The sequence below is a fragment of the Accipiter gentilis genome, chromosome 25 (genome assembly GCF_929443795.1).
Source record: "Accipiter gentilis chromosome 25, bAccGen1.1, whole genome shotgun sequence".
Classification (NCBI taxonomy): Eukaryota; Metazoa; Chordata; class Aves; order Accipitriformes; family Accipitridae; genus Astur; species Astur gentilis.
This window is the reverse complement of record NC_064904.1, coordinates 7,075,505-7,092,587: the sequence shown is the minus strand read 5'-3', so window position 1 is coordinate 7,092,587 and position 17,083 is coordinate 7,075,505. Positions and strand designations below refer to the sequence as shown.

The following is a 17,083-nucleotide window of genomic DNA, read 5'->3' as shown; positions in this document are numbered from 1 at the left end:
TGCCTTTGTATGGGAAACCAAGATATCTCCTGGGAAGGCTACAGAAGGGGTGCATTGACAGCTTGTGCCCTTAAAGTTTTTCCATCAGCTCTTTGACCCATGTTGGCTCTTTGCAAGAATCCACAGCGTATTTTTTTTCCTGCTAGGTATGTTCTAGCTAGTGCCAACAGAACCAGCATAGTCCTGGACTGAACATGGCCTTCAGTCTGACATAGCCTCTGCTTTACCCAGGATACGTAGAAGTAACTGTAAGGACTGTACGTTTCAGAGATGGCTAGCTGAGTTTCCAGATAAGGAGATCCAGCTGCACCTTGTGGAAGCTCATGGCCAGCTGGTCATGGAGAATTCTTCTCCAGAGGAGACTGCTCATGTCCAAGCAGAGCTGGATCAGCTGAAGGAGTCCTGGAGATCACTAAAGGAGATGGCAACTGGGTAAGTGTTCGTGTACATCTTCCTCATGTCCCTTCAAGGGGATGCTCTTTACTTCTGTATGACCAGACACACTTGATGCTTTAAGCTATGTGCTGTGAAAGTGAACAGCTGTATTACAATGCTAGGAGCAAATGAGATTTTAATAATTTGTAAACTGGGAATCTTTACTTTCAAGAAAACCATTTTAGAGAATCCGAGGACCAGAGCAGTCTATGAAGCCGCCTTTACCTCACACTTGGAGTAGGCAGTGTCTCCTTAGGACCTGGCTCACCATTGCACTGCCAGTCCGTATCAGAGGAAACAGGACATAGACTGGGTGATTTCTGCTGTTCTGCCTCACCTTCCTGTTCTCCTCACTATCTGATCTGGAGATATCTCCAAAGAGTCTATATCTGCACTGGGATTTGTGCCTTTTGCAAACCTGCAAGAGTATAAACAGAGCTAAAATTCTCTCTTAGCTGGCAAATGTGGACTTAATTTATTTTGCCCTCACTGTGCAGTGTCAAACTGCTCCTCATATTTGCTAGTCTGTATTAAAATTTAATACTGTGCTACGTGTGTGAGTATATTCGTACATGGTGTCAGGGTAGGCATAAAAATGGAATGACTAAACTGAGGAAGGCTTGATTGTACTGCCTGCTGTTACCAGACTAGAAGGTATATTGTCAAGGTAGTATTTTTTTTTGGTCCCTCACTCCCTTGAATAAAAGAAAACAAAACACTTGGAAATGTTAGAACTAGAGGACTGGTGCTACTTTGAGATACTCCTGTCTTGATCTTATTTTGTTAAAAAGATGTTGGAAATAGCTTTAATATTAATAGTGCCATTAATAGTAATAATAGTATAATAATAATAGTATTTCACCAGAGGTGTCCCCCATAACCCTGGTCAAAATGTGGATGTCTCATCATTATATGTTTCACTGCACTGATGTCTCTGGTTTTGTGTTTTCAAGTCTTCTGAAAAAGTGGCAGTTAAATAGACCAGTGACTGATAAGAAGAAGATAGCATTTGTGGACAGCAGATGGATGTCTGGACCTGCCTTCCGTCTTTTAGATGTAGATCCCGACCACAAGCAGGTGAGAGGGAGACTCCCTATCTGCCTTCATATTGAGCTTTACAAGGACAACTTTACTGGGTTCATCTGCTATTATGGGTTACAAAGTTGGAGGTTAAGATCTTGCAATCAGGCCTTCAGAGGAATCAACTGACACAACAGCGAGGGATTTTTTTGTTCTTGTTGTTTTGTAACCTAGGAGAGGATAGGAGAAGGACAAAATACAAGCAGCCACTTGAAGCTCCTACACGACTTTGAAGAATGGTTACAAGGAGAAAACACCAAACTGACCAAAATTCTTGCTGCGACTTCAGCTTCCCCAGAGGAAATTAAGGCACGCCAGAGCAAACTGGAGGTTAGTTTTCAGGAGATGAAGATGGAGACAAAGTTGCAATAAGTGCAAATTCTTTCAGAATTAAAAAACAAACAAACAAGAAAACCACACACACCCCCATAACCAACCAGCAACCCACCCCTCTCAAACCAAACAAAAAAAAGCCCCACAAAACAAACCATAAAAACCCTAAAAATGAAAAAAACCCCACACCAAACAACCCAACCTCAAACACTAGACTCTCTGCTTTAGGACACTCTAGAGTAGATGAAGCTCTGGAATTTAGGACAAGTATTTCACCCCTTCTACTAAGAAAGGTCTGCCACAGCCAGAGTGGTAGAATGGAAGGGAGCACCCTGGCATCTAGCTGTCAGACTGGACATTTCCAGTGTGGTATGGCAAAGGTGTTCATTAAAAGCAGCTGATTAAAATCGGTGTCTGGTATTTGGCTTCATTCTTTTTCTTTCTGTTGAATATGGCCAGATGCAATGACAATGGATGCTGTAAGAAAGAAACAAACAGAAATATCCAAGGCTACAGGAGTCCTGCAGATGAGTGGACCCTTTAATATAATTTCAGGCCAAAAAAGTGATAACAAAAATAAATGCACTATTCCAGAGTACCCAGTAGTTTGCTTTCGTACCACTGTTCTTCTGAATTCTAGATTTAAAAAGTGGGGTCTTCTTGAATTCTGAGCTGCTGCTGACCTTGTCTTTCCCTGCAGGAGCTGCAGTCTCATGTGCCTGATGGTCAGCATCTCTTTGAGGACCTTCTTCATCTTCATTCTGTTATTGGAAACTCTGAAGATCTGGAGGACCTGCGTTACCGATGGATGCTCTACAAATCTTTGCTGAAAGAGTCCATGAGTTCACCGGTAGGTGACAACACTCAATTCACAGTCACTGATCTCTGCCATTGCTCTTTTAGATTGCTTCACATTGCTAGCCATAATTCAACAGTATGTGTGACCGTCTGCTTAACTGAAACCTCCCTTAGTAAGTGCCATCCAAGACAGAACAAACGTAGCCATGTACTCATAAATATAAGCAGAAATATTCTTGTATTAAAATAAGAGTTGTGCGCTATCTTTTTTCCTTTGTAAGCAGTGCTCAGAATATTTCTTAAAATGCAAGGTTCAAAACAGAATGACAATTGGCTGTTGTCAAAGATGCACCCAGTTGGGGACTGTGAGATGTTTGTGTGTGTGAGTATTTTGGATATACACCTACTTCTGGGCACATGGATTTCTAGTTTTTTGCCCTTTCTCCACACAAAGTTCTCCAATGAATTATTTTTTTAAGACGTCCTGCAGTAAGAATATATTTACTGTTCATTATTTGTGTCTCCTGCTGTGCAACAGAGTGATCAGAATAGCCACTGACTGAACGGACTCAGAAAGTAACTGTGCACAGAAGGACCTAGTCCTTTTTGGAATTGTCTTTACAGGCCAAGGATTTGGAATGAAATAAAGAGGAGGTATTTTAATGCAAGAACCAAATGACTATAAAGAAGTTACCGAGTTCTTATGTATAAAAGACATGCTAAGGATGGCAGAATTCATCTCCATGTATAACATACTCCAGAGCATGCTAAAGATATTCCCATGTTCTTAGTGTCAACATACATAATTAAGATTTTTCTGTCTTAACTACTTATATTATGTGATCAACTTCAACATACCTGAATCGGAGGATTAGACTTTACAGTACTTTCTATATGCAAGTGCTTTGAAAGGTATCTGAACTCGAACACCTAAAATTTGAGGCACCTGAAAATTTTCTGCTTTGGGAAACCTTGTCTTCAAATCCAAAGCTTACTTAGAATACAAATACTTTAAAGTGCATGGAAGGTAAGCATGACCTTTATTAATAAAGACCATATTTCTAAGAATTGCTTGCCATCGATTGTAATGATATGCTTTGTTGACTAAAACCTTGTGTAAGCATAAATATAGTCAATAGGTGTCAGTAAAGTCAAAGCTATTGCTGGGAGAACGGCTCATCTGATTCAAATGGTCAAACATTTCAGCTTTCTGCCTAATGTGTGTTAAAAAGCTCATTAAAAAAGAATCTCCTTCTGGTTCACTCTATCCAGATGACCATTTGAAAGAAACATCTGCTGACAGGTGAATACTCATTTGTAGGCTCCACTCTCCACTAGGATCTTAAGTTCATGCTGCCTTTTTTTTTTTTTTTTTTTAAACAGAGTCCTGGATCTTCAGAAGAACCAGACAAATTCAGAAAGGTATGACAGTTTCCTATCATTAAGATAAAACATGTTTGATCAGACATTTTGCAGATAATTATTTTAAATTAAACTTTTCTAAAGATTCTTGGGCTTAATTTGCTTATTAAGAGCCTCTCTTCTTTAAGAGGTTTATTTTCTCCAGATTTTAAAAGGAAAAATATTACAGAGTTTTTACTCTTGAGCTATGCTTAGTGCATCTCTAGAAGCTAAATATCCATCTCCTAGGAGAGTAGGGGAACTCAGTTTTTATACATATACATGAACTTAATTCATTTTTCAAAATAGCCTAAGGAAAAGCCCAAATCTCTCTCTAAAGGATTTAGGCGCCAAGTGCCTTAAATAATTTTGAAAATGAGACTTCGAATTCTTTAGACACTTCTGAAAAAGTTGCTTTGGATCATTCAGCCCACAGTAAAGAGATTTATCTAATGTTATTAGACTAATCCTTATTCTAAGCAGCAGAATGCCTCCTGTGAAGGATTTTCTTTTGGAATTGATGACATAAGAAACAGAAGCAGTACAGGAGACGATAACGAGAAGCTTAAAAAAACCCAAATGCTGCAAGTGTCTTATTAAACCCAAGCAGCATTTCTGATCCCATTTTCATAAAGTCAGCAAGTTTTTCTGTTGACCAGAGCAGTGTTGAACCGAGTCTTTTCTCTCTGTCACAATTTACTTTGTGTATAGACACTGTTAGCTTCTAGTTTGTACTGTCACCTCACTTTCCGTTTGTTTTCAGAAGGAATAGAATAAGGCTTTATTTGCCCAACACAGAGTAGATTGGATGAATAACGTGTTGCAGGAACATAATCATATCATCATCTTAAGCTAAATCAAACCCTTGATTTCTCCTGTTGCAACATCTCTTTAGAAGAGACCAATGTTTAAAGGGTGCAGTATAGTGCACTTCTAGTATGGCCAGAAATCAAGACTTTGCTCATTCCAATGAGATATTCCGCTGGTATTCAAATGTGGAGTAGCACCTCCAATATTTTTCCCCAGCAAAATACTGACCAATTTAAGGTAGTTTTCACACATCCCTTGAATAGTTTTGGCCACAGTTCAGCCTTCCTGAAAACCCCCAAAGAGTTTCTGTTCTTGCCTGTCTGGTTTAGCATTAATTGTTCGGTACTGTTAGTCATCCAGTAAGGTCACCAGAATTTTTCAGGCTGGAAAAAAAATATGACATTTTAATACTTGGTTGTAGAGGCAGCCAAACATTAGTAGTGGTGCTTTTCCATTGAAGAGGATTAAAGGGATATTCCAGAAGACCAACAAAGGAATTTTCTGCTTTTGGGTCGTTTGTAGGGGGAAAAAAACCCCACCAAAACAAAAGCTTTTAGGCATAAGCACATCTCCAGTGCACAATTAGATACCATTTTTTAATTCATCTGTCCCACCTGCCTTGGGGTAGGTGGTATTTATTCCTCCTTAACTTCTCCAAAGGAGACTGAAGTCTTCAGTTAATTTTCAAGGATACTGAAATAACATAATGGCAGGCAGCAAACATTTGTCAATTAGGCCTACAGCAAGAGCACCAAAAAAGCATTTGGTGAGTTTTAAATAGCTACTAAACACAAACAAAGAGAAACAGCTCAGGGTGGGAAGGAACGAAGAACTGTAATACCTCATAAGCATGAAGGAAATGGCTCCCATTGCACCAACAAGTAATTTGCAGTTTTCCTTCAGCCAGTATGAATGTTGCAGTAACTTAACACCTTGCTCACTTCAGTGTGATTTTGCTGACTTCAGAGCCTTCATTCTATATTTAAACAGTGTCACTACAATGAGAATCCAAGTACTGTAGGCAGAGGTGTCTTTTTTTCATTCAGGCTAAGGCTTTTATCGGGATGTGAGCCTGTGTTCCCATAAGATTGTTGAGCACCACTTAAGAGAATGAGAAAATAATATTGATCCCCTTTGGGTGCATCACTGTTGAGGTTGAGAGAAGGTGAAAAGCAAATCAGCTGCAGAATTTGTGGCTTTGGAGTTTATTTTAAATTCAGATTTAACACCTAAAGTATGGCTAGAAATGAAAGAGAGATTAGGCAAAATATTTTTGTATGTTTTGAATATCCTTTCAAAACCATGGTGAAGGAAACCAACTACTCTGAGAGAATGGCTGATCTTGGGAGTTAATACCTGCAGAAAGTACACATGGTTGGGGGCTGCATCACTGTACTTGCAACATCCAGTGAGTCTGCAAGCAATGGGATCAGGTTATCTCTTAATTTATCAGCTCCCTTATGCTTTCGGGTCACACAAAATCAGCAGTGGTGGCAGAATTTCAGCTATTTTTGGACTGATCTCTGCTTTCTGCAACATGAGGTCCCCAGTGACTCTGCTTGTCTCTCCTGCTTGAGCTGTTTGCAGCAGCAGCAGATCAACTTGGAGAAGGGGAAGACCCAGCTGCGGCCGGTCTCATTCCAGTGCCTTCTGTTTTCATTACATTTCTAGCCTGCATGGCCAAATGCTGGGCAGAGTAGAGCCTGCTACATGTATATTAATGTGCTTTTTTTCTGATCATTCATCCTTTGCTTTGGACATGCCCCAGCCACTGGTGCCCTTAGGACCAGCAGTGATTGCAATGTGAGCGACTTCTTGTTGATTAACAAAAAACAGTTGCAGGAAATTGCACTGGGTGCAGTGAATTTTTAGCAGGTGCCAATGACAGAGCAATGTAGATGGATATTTCTGCAGGGCACCAAGCACACCCGAGGACATAAGCAAATGCTCAGTAATAACTATGATAAATGTTACTTTCAAAGGTTGGCTCCCAGCTACCTGAAAATATTCCATGAGCATTCTTAGCATAAATAGGAAGTCAAAGGCCCCTTATTTACAGGTCTAGGTAGCACTGTTCAATTTATTTTCTCGAGTGCTCAGAGTCATTACACTTCGTTGCTAAACAAATTATTCTGGCTTTATTGTTTGTACAAACAAAATAATTAGGATTCATTACATCAGTGGTCAGCTAATTGCTTCCTTTGAGATTCTGCTAAGAGTAATCTCCTATAGCGCACAGGCAGAAGGAACGTGTAATTTAATCTTATTTAGAGACACCATTGATCTGGAGTCAATCAAATTAATGCAGTCATTCAGGAAACTCTGCAAAGCAGGAGCTGCCATAGCTTGCCAGGAAGAAAACAGTAATGCGCTCTGCTCTGCTCGAGTGCAGATATGACAGGAATTCTTCATGGCAGAACGTCACATTACAGAAATGCACAGCATCGTGTGTACATGCCTGTGTTAGTGGTGCCTCTCTATTGAAAGTACACGGCCCATTTGTTTTCCTGAAGTCCGGCTGTGTGTTAGCCACTTGAAATTTTCTGTACAATTACATTCTTAGTAAATTGAAAAGGGTCATTAAAAAGGTATCTTTCCCTCAGTTTTCAGTATCTCTTTTATAGATATAGAAAATATCTCTCCATATTTTTTTCATTACTGTGCCTATAAGCCTGCGCCTGCCTGCTTTAGGAATTATACCATGGCCCAGACACAGAAGAAGGGCATCTTACCGTTCAAAATTAGCAGATAGACTTATTTTCCCTCAGCAGTGATGTTTGCTCAGAAAGGAACCTTAGGCAAAAAAATAAAAATCTGAAAAATTCTGGCTCCCTCTTCCTAACTCTGACCCACTGTTAAATATGCTGTGCCACACAGCATCCTCCCCTTCCTTCTCCAGCAGGCCCACCAGCTTCCCTTCATGTTACTGCACCTGTGAGACTGCCTGCCTGTCTGCGCTTATTTCTGTAGGTTTTGTGTTGTTTACTGATCTACATCACGGCTCTCCCAAATGCTAGAAAACAGGGACTCTTTATTTCTCTTTTATCTGGTTCTGCCACTTCTGTGCCTTGCCAATGCCCTCCCTCTACAGTAGTACTGGTGCAAGATGGAGAAGACCTTGCTTCCCAGGACACCTGGTTCTTACTTTCTGTTAATGTTAACGTGATATTAGCTAGGTATGTGGTTGGTGGCCCCTGCTTTCTTTGTTGAAAAGATGTGTCCTTTAGTAGCCTATCATGTTGTGAAGTATTTGCAGATTTTCACTAAGGAGATAATTTAGAATTATTTTCTCAGCAGATATAATTTTACCCCCTAACTGAAAGGTAATGAGAGAGAGATTTATTGACGAATAGCAGAATGAAACCAATTTCCAGTATATACTTGACAAATGTTTTTAACACTACTGCAGAAAGCATGGTAGGAGAAAAATCTTGTAGTTGATACCTCAAATTGTATATATATTAGTTTTTCAGAAGTAAGCAATCACATTTTTAAATTACTTAAACAAAATGCTAATAATATTCAAATTATATATGATGACTGCTGAAGTTTAAGAAAAGTTAATCGTGACTTGAGAGAAGTCACTAGTAAAGCAGTTGGAAATATACACTGTTGATGTGATAAACCAGCTGTTGATGTCAGTACCTTCTTCTACAGGTTCCAGAACATGTTGTCTTTATTTCAGTTTTCATTCTTTCTATGGCCAATTTAATTAGTTTATTTCAAATTGCAAGGCTGAGTGGAAGTTGGAAATTAGAAGTTTGATTCACCACTTGTTTACCTTCCTGAATAAGTATAGAACACTGATGTCTCCTACTAAATTTCAGATACACTGACTGAAAAGTCATCCAGTTACTAGCTGCCGCTAACTCCCCTTCTAAAAGTAGTACAGCATTGCTCTTGAGTACAAAATGTATTTATTGGGACAAAATGTATTGCTTATGAGTGTATTTAAAACTGGTGGAGTATTCCTGTGGTTTTAACTGAATTCAGTTAAATTCAATGAGCAGCTCAGCCCCTTAGAGGTGCTCGCTCACTCTTCTCACAGTGACACGTGGAGGAGAATCGGAAGGGTGAAAGTGAGGAAACTCATGGGTTGAAGTAGAGACAGTTTAATAAGTAAAAGAAGGAAACAAAGAAAAACAAAACCAAGGAAAGCAAGTGATAAAAAAACCCAACAGTGGCTCACCACGAGCAAACCGATGCCCAACCAGCCCCAAGCAATGGCATCCCTGGTAAAACTCTGCCCTCCCCTCCCCCCCTAGTTTTTATTGCGGAGTATGTTGTCATATGGTAGGAGATATCCCTTTGGTCAGTTGGGGTCAGCTGTCCTGGCTGTGTGCCCCCCAGCCTACTCACTGGCAGCAGTGTGAGAAGCAGAAAAGGCCTTGACTCTGTGTAAGCACTGCTCAACAACAACTGTAACATGGGTGTGTTGTCAACACCGTTCTCATCACAAATCTAAAACAACACAGCCCCATACGAGCTACTCTGAAGAAAGCTAACTCTATCCCAGCCAAAACTTGTACGATTTCCACCCCTTATTCCATACCATGTACATCATGCTCAGGTCCCACACTATCCAATACATGCTCATTAACCTGCCACACCACCTTCCTGTCCTTTGATGTATATACAGATATCATTCACTCAGGGTTACCCCTCTAAAATGTCCACAGAATGTCCTTTGAGTTCATTTAGTGTATGACTTCGGGCTCCATCTGTTGTAATGCTTATTCAGGACAGCAGAGAGTGTGTTGCGTTGGATTTTTGCACAGTGAAGCCAGCTCACATTGTGTCACTGCTGCACTTGCACGATGCGAGATATCATCCTTACAAAATTCATTCTTCATTAGTTCAAGTAACTCCTGCTGTAATAACTTTGACATATTGCAGCCAGAGCAGTGGCAACATACAGCATCGCGTAACGAGAGCATCATACAGCAGTAACATCATTCAACTCAAATTGTGGGGTTTTTTTACCCAGGAGTAAATCTCCTTGTTGTATACGTTGGACTTCCTCATCCTTTTGTATTACCCGCCACATACACCCAGGTCCTTGAGCAAAAGCAGTGCCACAAATGGGTTTGCCTTTTCCTGAGGAAAGATTAACCCAGACTGTCTTTCCCAGCTAGTTCCTTATGTGTACTATGGGAACTTTATCTCCCTCACAGTCCACAGGGGTTTCAATTGAGCAGAGCCAAGTCAGTTGGTAGATCCTGTAGCATTAACTGGCCAAGTGGCTTCTGCTAAATTTGTATCCCAATACCTGAAGGTCCCAGCACCCAAGATGCTGTTTGGTATGGGCAAGGAAGAAGGCGTATTCTTTTGGGGTTGCTGTCACTGTTGGGGCAGCTGACACAGGTGTGTAGGAAGGGAGTGAGATTCTCTTCAAACTCCTGGAGTTGGCTGGCCAGTTCATCCACAGTTGGTGCCTCCATGTCTGTCCAGCTCATTATTGCCAGAGTGCTGGTGTATGATGTTGGTGCACTCGCACAAACTTCTGCCTGTGCACTGGACTTCATCTGGGTCTTTAGATGCCTGGTTGTTGTCCAGGTTGCTGTCCTGTTGTCCAGATCATCTCCACCACAGCTAATTCTCTCAGATACTGGGTACCTCTCTCAGTGGTGGTCCGCTTGCCTTGGTTACTTGCAAGGTCTTCCTTGAAGGAATTTCCTTCACGCTCAGCAGGAGCCACCTCCAGAGGCCAAGGACAGCTGCCCCTTCCCCTTGTCAATGGCCTTGTCCCTAGCAAGTGACAACAGCTGCTGGGCTTCCTTACCCTCTAATTCCTGACTATTGGCCCCAGTATCCAGCATCGGAGCAACCAGCTAATAATTTGCTCACCTGTGTGACTGCAGAAATCTTTTTGCATATTTCGCAACTCACCTTAGGGACAGGGCTTGGGTGGTTTCTGGCTCGTTTATGATTTCAGTCTCTTCCCCCTCCTTTTCTTGTGACTGCTCTGCCGCAGAACAGGCTGTCTTTTCTGAGTCTTCCTCCTGCTCCCTCCTACAAGAAGCTTCTTCCTCCCTTACTGAATGAGTTGACTTCTGCTTCCATTGTTTCTTCTTGACTATACAGGTGACTGATATAGATGAGGGTTGGGTCTGTGGTTTATCCCCAGTGTTTGTCTGTATGTCTTCAGATCCTTCTTCCCCGTGAGGGTGCTGAGCAGTGTTCAATAGTGCTCAGTAGGCAGAGGCCAGGTCCCAGCACAGTGCTGTAAATTGCATCTCTTTGGCACTGCCAGGGGCAGAGTATCCTTTTTTCAAATTGTGTCAGTTTATCAGGATGCCGCACTTGTTCAGGGGTGAAGTCCCAGACCACTGGAGGTGACAACTGTTCTACATACCCACCCATATTCTCACACACACCGTGCCACCTATAACCACACTGCCTCAGGGCATATCTCTGTGTGGTATTCCTAAATAGTTGTTTAACCTTAGGAAAAGCCACAAACAGATCCCTGAGACATACTAATAGGAGCATTTTAATTATCCAAGGATGTTCAAGATACTGAAGAGTTATTTTAACAAGGCAGAAAACATCTACTGCACAGGAGAAGAAGGGGAATGTGTCATTCTTTGTTTCCTCCACAAACTGGCACTTGGAGAAGGGAAAATACGTAATTGTTCATTGTCTCCATGAGATGGTTCCTGAAGTACAGGGATGGCATCAAGGCAAGACCCAAACACCAGATTAGGCTCAGGGCCAGTGCTTTTATCATGGTTCTCCCAGGCAAAACACAATCAAGTGCTGCACAGCACAGCACACTGCAAAAGCCAAAACCAGCCTTTAACAAGCTCTCAAATTTGATGTATGCATAAAAAAGGGAGCGTGGCATAGATCAGATACAAGAGAACAAATAAGGCAACATTGCAACAGTTGCAACCAGCAACTGTTAAACAGATGTAATGATTATAAGTTCCCTCTAAGATGCTATGGTCAAATTTATTGTTATCTCAAACTTTTTGAGCACCGTGTTGGGTGCCAGAAAGGACTGTTGTGTCACTTTCCCCGCAGTGGGATGGGGGGAGAGAATTGGAAGGGTAAAGGTAAGAAAACTCATGGCCTGAGATAAAGACAGTTAAATAAGGAAAAGAAGGAAACAGAAAAACAAACCCAAGAAAAACAAGTCATGCAAAAAGCCTCAAGGGCTCACCACCAGCTGACTGATACCCAGCCAGTACCTGAACAACAGCAACCCTGTCAAAACTCTGCCCCCCCCGCTCTAGTTTTTATTGGTGAGCACAATGTCATACGGCAAGAAATATCCCTTTGGTCAGTTGGGGTCAGCTGTCCCGGCTGTGCCCCCTCCCAACTTCTTGTGCCCCCCAGCCTACTTGCTGGTGAGGCATTGTGAGAAGCAGAAAAGGCCTTGGCTCTGTGTAAGCACTGCTCAGCAAGAACTGAAACACAGGTGTGTTATCAACACTGTTTTCATCACAAATACAAAACACAGCCGCATACAAGCTACTCTGAAGAAAACTATCCTAGCCAAAACCAGTACAACTGGCTTAAAAACCTTTCACCCTGGTCTGAACCTTTTGCAAATACTTTGCTTGTCATATTTAAGAAACTAAGTGTAACTCGCTGCTTGCCGCTGGATATGAAAATGTGCTTCAAAATTACCTCACTGAAAGGTTGACCTTATGTATTCTCATAACATGGAACTAAGATATTTTTAGTGACCCATCTGACCTACCACTTTACTAATCTTCCACAGTGCTTCCTAGCTTTTATCACATGTCAAACACTTTGCAGATAAAAAGAAAGTAGTTTCCACTGCTTATGTGCTGAAGATGGGACGAAACCAGAGACTTTTTCTGCTTGCTTAGGCCTGGAGAATTATAGAAATCAGTGCTACTTTAACAGATCAGGCTGTAGCCCTTGTCCTGTGGCATGCTTCTCCTAAAAGCACATCATGTTGTATATGCACACAGAAGCTAACCTTTATAAATCCGTTTCTGTCATAATAGCATATGGCACAGTACTTAGTTCTAAGTGACTTTGCAGCAGAAATTCTGAAATATCTGCCATATGTGACTGCTGAAATCTCAGATACAAACTGCTGGCTTTTACTTGTTTTCTGTTTCTTTTAAATGAAGCCTTCATCAAAGATTCTAGCTTATCATCCAGCCATGTTCAGGCACTCCGGAATCTCCCCTAAGGGAGGAAAAAATAGCCTGTAATTTGCCTGTATGCTTACTTATTTATGTACACACACTTAGGCTTTTCAGAATTGAAAAGAACGTTAAGGTTGCAAAGTTAAGCAATCTGAAGATAGAAAATGCCAGAGCTAAAATTGCCTGTGTGACCTCAGTTAACCTTCCTTCAGCACATTCATTCTGGTAGCTCTTTATGAGATGGAGAATGGTAAGCACAGGATGCAAAGGGGTCCCAGCCATCCTTACTGATTCCTCACTGCTGGTTGCCTAACCTGGGCAGTGTTTGCATTTGGGAAAGTACAGTTCTGAACCCTCACTGTCCTTTTACAGAGGCCACATAACCTTTGATCAACAGTATCCAACTTTTAGTTCCTGCTGTGGTGTATGGGAATGAGCCACAGCTTTGCCCAAGAGAATGTTGGATGCTCAGTTCTATGGCTACAGTAGTATCTGACTCCCCCAAATTATTTCCCTCTTGAAAAGACCAGCTGTGATTTGCAATATGTTGCATATCTTACAGAGGGATACTCATGGCTCCAAGCTGAGAACTGATGAGGAGCCCAGCTCCAAACTATCTCACGTTGAGGTAAAAGTCCAATTTGCTTTGGTTTGAGAGAGCAGCCTGCACTCCCCCTGGAGCTGATCTCTTTTTGTTCACAATAACCTGCCTCTGTGAGTGGCGATTGATTTAGTACCCAGTGGGATCTCAAGTGGCAGAAACCCAGGGCCCCTCAGAGGCAAAATATCACTGGTAAGGCAACTGCTTTACCAAAAAAAACGATGGTGCACGATGATGGCATGCTCCTCTTCAGAATGAAAGGAAGATACGGTAAGCTGCTAACAGCCTTCCAGGTAGCTTTGCTTATTCTTAGAGGAATAATGAAGTGGTAGAATTCATACCTATGTAGGTGATCCTTTCCAAGGCCTATCCTTCTTATTAAGACGTACTTCCTCTGTATCTGTTGCTGTAGTTTAAGCCCATTATGTTGTGATCTGCTGACTGTGGAGGTAGGCCTGGATTCATCCTGTCTAAGCATTTAACTCAGGGGTTTACAAAATCACACATGGTGCAGAGAGTGTAGATGGGGGTTGACTCTCCATCTCTTCCCCAAGAAAGAACTAGGAGCCAGGTTCAAAGCTAACATAAGGGGTTTGTTCTTCATGCCAGGTAGCTGACCTGTGGAACTCCTTGCTAAAGGATATTGAAGACTTTTAAAGTTTGTATAGGTCAAAGGGGAAACTCGAAGTGTCTGGAAGAAAGATTGACTGAGTGTTAACCGCGTGGACAAGCTACATCAGGCTCAGGAAAATGCCTGAGCTGAAAGCAGTTGGAGGCTGAGAATATTAAGGAGAAATTATTTATCCTTGCCTTTAGTATCTACACATCTGCACTGATTGCTGTAGAATATAGGATACTAGAGCTGGGTATAGCACTGGAATGAAGGAGCATGGATGTTAGTGTCTTTGTATAGTGTCTGTAGGACGCTGGGCCATTGGTCCCTTTATCCATGGGGAGAGCAGGAGTTTTCAGACAGCAGTGTATTTCCCAGGATAGTCTCTCAGAGAAATGTTCTAAAGTAAGAGGAATGAATCCAGACTAAATCTTTTTTCTCTGCTGGATCGCTGATTCAGTGGTGCAGGTTTGATTTTTGTCAGGCATGCTGGTGACATACAAGCAGCAGCAAAAACCCACTAATGAGCATGGTATATTCCTTTGCTCCCTCAAATAGCTAGATTAACTGTGTGTTTTCATATATCCTGGAATGTGGTCAATAGCAAACCAGGGAGCGCGCTGATTTTTAGCAAAACACTTCAGCAACTTACACAGGAATATTATGTAGCAAGTTCTGAAGTGCTTTTCTGCTGTTTCCCATCCAAGTGATTTTTCACGGTGCATTTGGTAAGGAGTTATTAACTGCAAACAGATTTAAGTGCTGAGGACTCCCTAGATCTAAACCGATGCTTGTCATTCAAACGCCCCAACATGAATCAAGCACAAATGTGAATGTTCACAGCCAGTGCAGTTCATTTGGTAACAAGCATGCATTTAGCATTACACAAAATACAGCCGTCTACTCCTTGACAGTCGTTGCTTGTCCTGGTATTTTGAGGGAGAAGAGGGAGGACATTTATCCTTGATGGTGAACTTTAAAAGTATATTTTCTTTTAAAATGTCAACCTATTCCTTTTCCATGTGTGTTTCAAAAATGTCTCTGACACTTTGGCTCGATACCCAGGTATTCCAGCTGTTATTCTAAGATGGTGGAAATTAAAGTTCTGTTGACTTCACTGGAGCTTTGCCAGTTTTCCTTAGAGGAAGATTTGGTTTCAGAATATTTTGTGGAACCTAGACCTGACACATGCACTGCTGGCACTGTGGGTGCTGGGTAGTAGCTGTATTGATGCCAGTAGCTGGAGTGATTAGGGAAGGGGAATTCGACTGTGTAGCAAGGGTTGTGGTTCCCACCTTTGATCTCATATGGAAATGAAATGTTCAAACTGTCTTCTGCAAAGGTGGAACTGTGTCAGACTGTCCTTTTCTAACCAAGAATGATGTGCTAAAGGGGTGGGAGTGCTGTCCCGACTCCAAGTAGACTCGTACAGCCCTGATCACTCTGAGCCCAGCAGGGCAGAGGTTTGAACCTTGACCTCCTGAATTACCTGTTGGTGCCACAGTCTCAGGTCACCACAGCCTGAAAGCGTCTCTCTCTCACAGCACAGACCTAAAAATATACTTTGACTTAGTCTTAGGAAAATTGAAGTGCTGCTTTTTTCACACTCAGAGAGGGAGTCAGTGCCCAAAACCTTCCCTGCTTTTTCCATCTGTATCATCTCTCGTATTACAAGTTACTGTGTCTCCTTCGAAATTTTCTATCCTTTAACGCCTCTAGTAGTACTACCACCAAAAAAAACCCCAACCTATTCCCAATTGTTCCAGCAAGCACAAAGCAACAGAACTAATGCAGGTTTCATGTGCTCAAGAACCTGGGCATGTAAGTAATGAATCCATTTGTAAGGGTACCTGCTGAACTCTGTGAATAAGTAGTTCCCAGTCCTGACTTTATTTTCTCTGTGCATAAACCTGCTGCAGACACTGAAGTTAATGGTAGATCTCCCATGCATTTCAGTCTGTGCAGGTTGGGGACCTCATATGTTAAGGGTTTATCATTGCAAATTTGCTGAAAGCACCAAACCCTCACAGCTCATGAGTGCCCCATCTGCAGTCCTGCAGAGACATCATAATACCATGTTTGTGATAGCAGAGTCATTCCCATGGCAACAAATGGAGTCAGAAATACAAGACTCCAACCTTGCTGTGTGATCAAACAAAACAGAGAAACTGGGCAGCAAAGACAGAAGTTCATGAAACACAAATGCCTATAAACTCAGCAAGCAGGTAGGAGAGAAGCAGCAGATAAAGACAAAATATTTCTCCTTCTCTGAAGTTCTGCCCCCAGGCAAATGTCCCTCCACAGATTTTTCTAATGCACAGATCTGCTATGGTTAGCCTGAGTATCTTACCCTGCAGAAAGCTCCAAGGAGAGCAAAAAATATCTTGTTAATAAAGCCATTTCACATTAATTCTTTCTGGAGAATGAGCTTTCAAAAGCAATGCTGTTTACAGCTCCTTCCAGTAGATCTAAACCCAAGGCATTTACTTAATCAATAACACTTCAATCTCATCCCATTCCTTAGAGTTGCATAAATAGTCTTTGCTTTAGAGATCAGGGCAGAGTTAGTGACCTGCTCTGAATCAAATGCTGGATTGGTAAAAGAATTGGGGTAGGAACAACATGAGTAGCTAATTGGCAGCGTGGTCATCATAGGAAGCCAGTGGCAAACCTGAGCGACCATAAGACCCCTGCTCCCTGGGCTGTGACAGGAACAGAGATGAGGCACAGCTGGAAAAGCCCACTATTTCCCACCAGTTCATAGGCAGAAAGAGATAACTGGGAAGACAGGTGTTGCAGCTGGTCTGGTAATGAAAGAATAGTTTCAGATTGAAGTAGCTTTCAAAACCATTGCTAAAGGATTGACAGCTGTAGAGCAAAAGT

At 41.8% G+C, this 17,083-nt stretch overlaps 1 protein-coding gene across 8 annotated transcripts in view; it reads left to right on the top strand.

Annotated features, from left to right (window-relative positions):
* SYNE3 (spectrin repeat containing nuclear envelope family member 3) overlaps nt 1-17,083 on the top strand; it is an 87,337-nt gene that overhangs the window by 56,718 nt on the left and 13,536 nt on the right. For 6 of the 8 annotated variants that reach the window (XM_049828765.1, XM_049828771.1, XM_049828770.1 and 3 more), the window contains exons 13-17: nt 269-432; nt 1,389-1,512; nt 1,690-1,845; nt 2,549-2,698; nt 4,030-4,068. In XM_049828765.1, coding sequence (XP_049684722.1) covers nt 269-432; nt 1,389-1,512; nt 1,690-1,845; nt 2,549-2,698; nt 4,030-4,068 — 633 coding nt within the window. The other 2 variants (XM_049828766.1, XM_049828773.1) reach the window with 2 other exon arrangements.